General features: G+C 59.0%; 1 protein-coding gene across 1 annotated transcript; it reads left to right on the top strand.

Annotated features, from left to right (window-relative positions):
- On the top strand, positions 1 to 916 carry LOC136175466 (olfactory receptor 4X1-like). Its single transcript, XM_065945752.1, has 2 exons — positions 1 to 267; positions 353 to 916. Exons 1-2 carry the CDS (start codon positions 1 to 3, stop codon positions 914 to 916), a joined length of 831 nt encoding a protein of 276 aa, XP_065801824.1.
- The last annotated feature ends 322 nt before the right edge of the window (positions 917 to 1,238 follow it).

The raw sequence follows: 1,238 nt of genomic DNA, 5'->3' as shown, positions 1-1,238 counted from the left end.
ATGGCTGCTACAAGCGATGTGACTGAAATCATTTTCTTGGGGTTCTCCCAGAACCGGGATGCCCAGAAGGTGATTTCTGTGCTCTTTCTCCTCTCATGCGTGGCCATCCTCCCGGGTAACGGTCTCATTGCGGTGACCATCCAGGCCGGCAAGGGGCTCACCTCCCCCGTGTATTTATTCCTCAGCTACTTGTCCTTGGTGGAGCTCTGCTACTGTTCCGTCACAGCCCCCAAACTCATCCTGGACTCTTTTATGGAGAGGAGAGCCGTTTCCCTCAAGGGCTGCATCGCACGGATATTTTTCCTCCGTTTCTTTGGCGGCACGAGATCTTTGTCCTGACGTGAGGGCCTAGACCGCCGCGTGGCCGTCTGCAAGCCCTGCACTGCCCGGCCTCGTGGACCCAAGGCTGTGCGGCCTCCTGCGGGGCGGCCTGGGCGGGGGCCTGGGCGCTCGCTCGGGCGAGCCTCCTCATCTTCCAGCTGCGCTTGTGTGGCCCGGGGCCCCTGACCGCTGCGGCTGCGGCGTCCGCCCGCTGCTGAAGCCGGCCTGCTCAGCCGCCGTCCTGGGCGGCGCGCTCACAGTCGCCAAGGCGGCTCCGTCTCGTGGTCAGCTTCCCGGGCTGCTTGCCTCCTGCGTGGTCCTCCCGCGCGCCCTGAGGGCCCGGGCCCCAGGAGGCCGGCGCCAGGCCCTCTCCCCCCGCGCCTCGCTCCGCGCGGCCGTGGCGCTGTTCTTCGTTCCGCGCTCCTCTGTCTACGAGAGGCCCTGCGTCACCCTCCCTGTAGAGGAAACAATCGCTGGGTTTTACGCGGTGGGCACGCCTCTCTTCAGCCCCGTCCTTTACTCATTCAGGAATGCTGCCGTGAAAAACGCCCTGAGGACACCGATGCGGAGGCAAGGGAGTGGGGAAGAGAAATAGATGGCTCCACCAGGGAAGAATGGGGGGCGACGCATACGAAACTGGGGTGCCGCGATTTCACTGTCTGCATTTAACTGACCGGGAGGTCTTGGCCCAGCCACCATCTTTTTTCCTTTTTAACATATAATTTCTTTCTTTCTTTTTCCTTCCTTCCTTTCTTTTCTATTCTTCAAATTCTTCTCCTATTTAGGTTATTACAGAATGTGGAACTAAATTCCTGATCTGTACAGTAGGTCCTTGTTGGTTATCTATTTTAAATATAGCAGTGTTTACATGTCTATCCCAAACTCCCGGTCTATCCCTTCCCTAACCCACTCTTCCC

Source organism: Muntiacus reevesi, chromosome 9 (genome assembly GCF_963930625.1).
Source record: "Muntiacus reevesi chromosome 9, mMunRee1.1, whole genome shotgun sequence".
NCBI classification, from domain to species: Eukaryota; Metazoa; Chordata; class Mammalia; order Artiodactyla; family Cervidae; genus Muntiacus; species Muntiacus reevesi.
The sequence above is the reverse complement of the archived record's forward strand: the minus strand, read 5'-3'. Positions and strand labels throughout refer to the sequence as shown.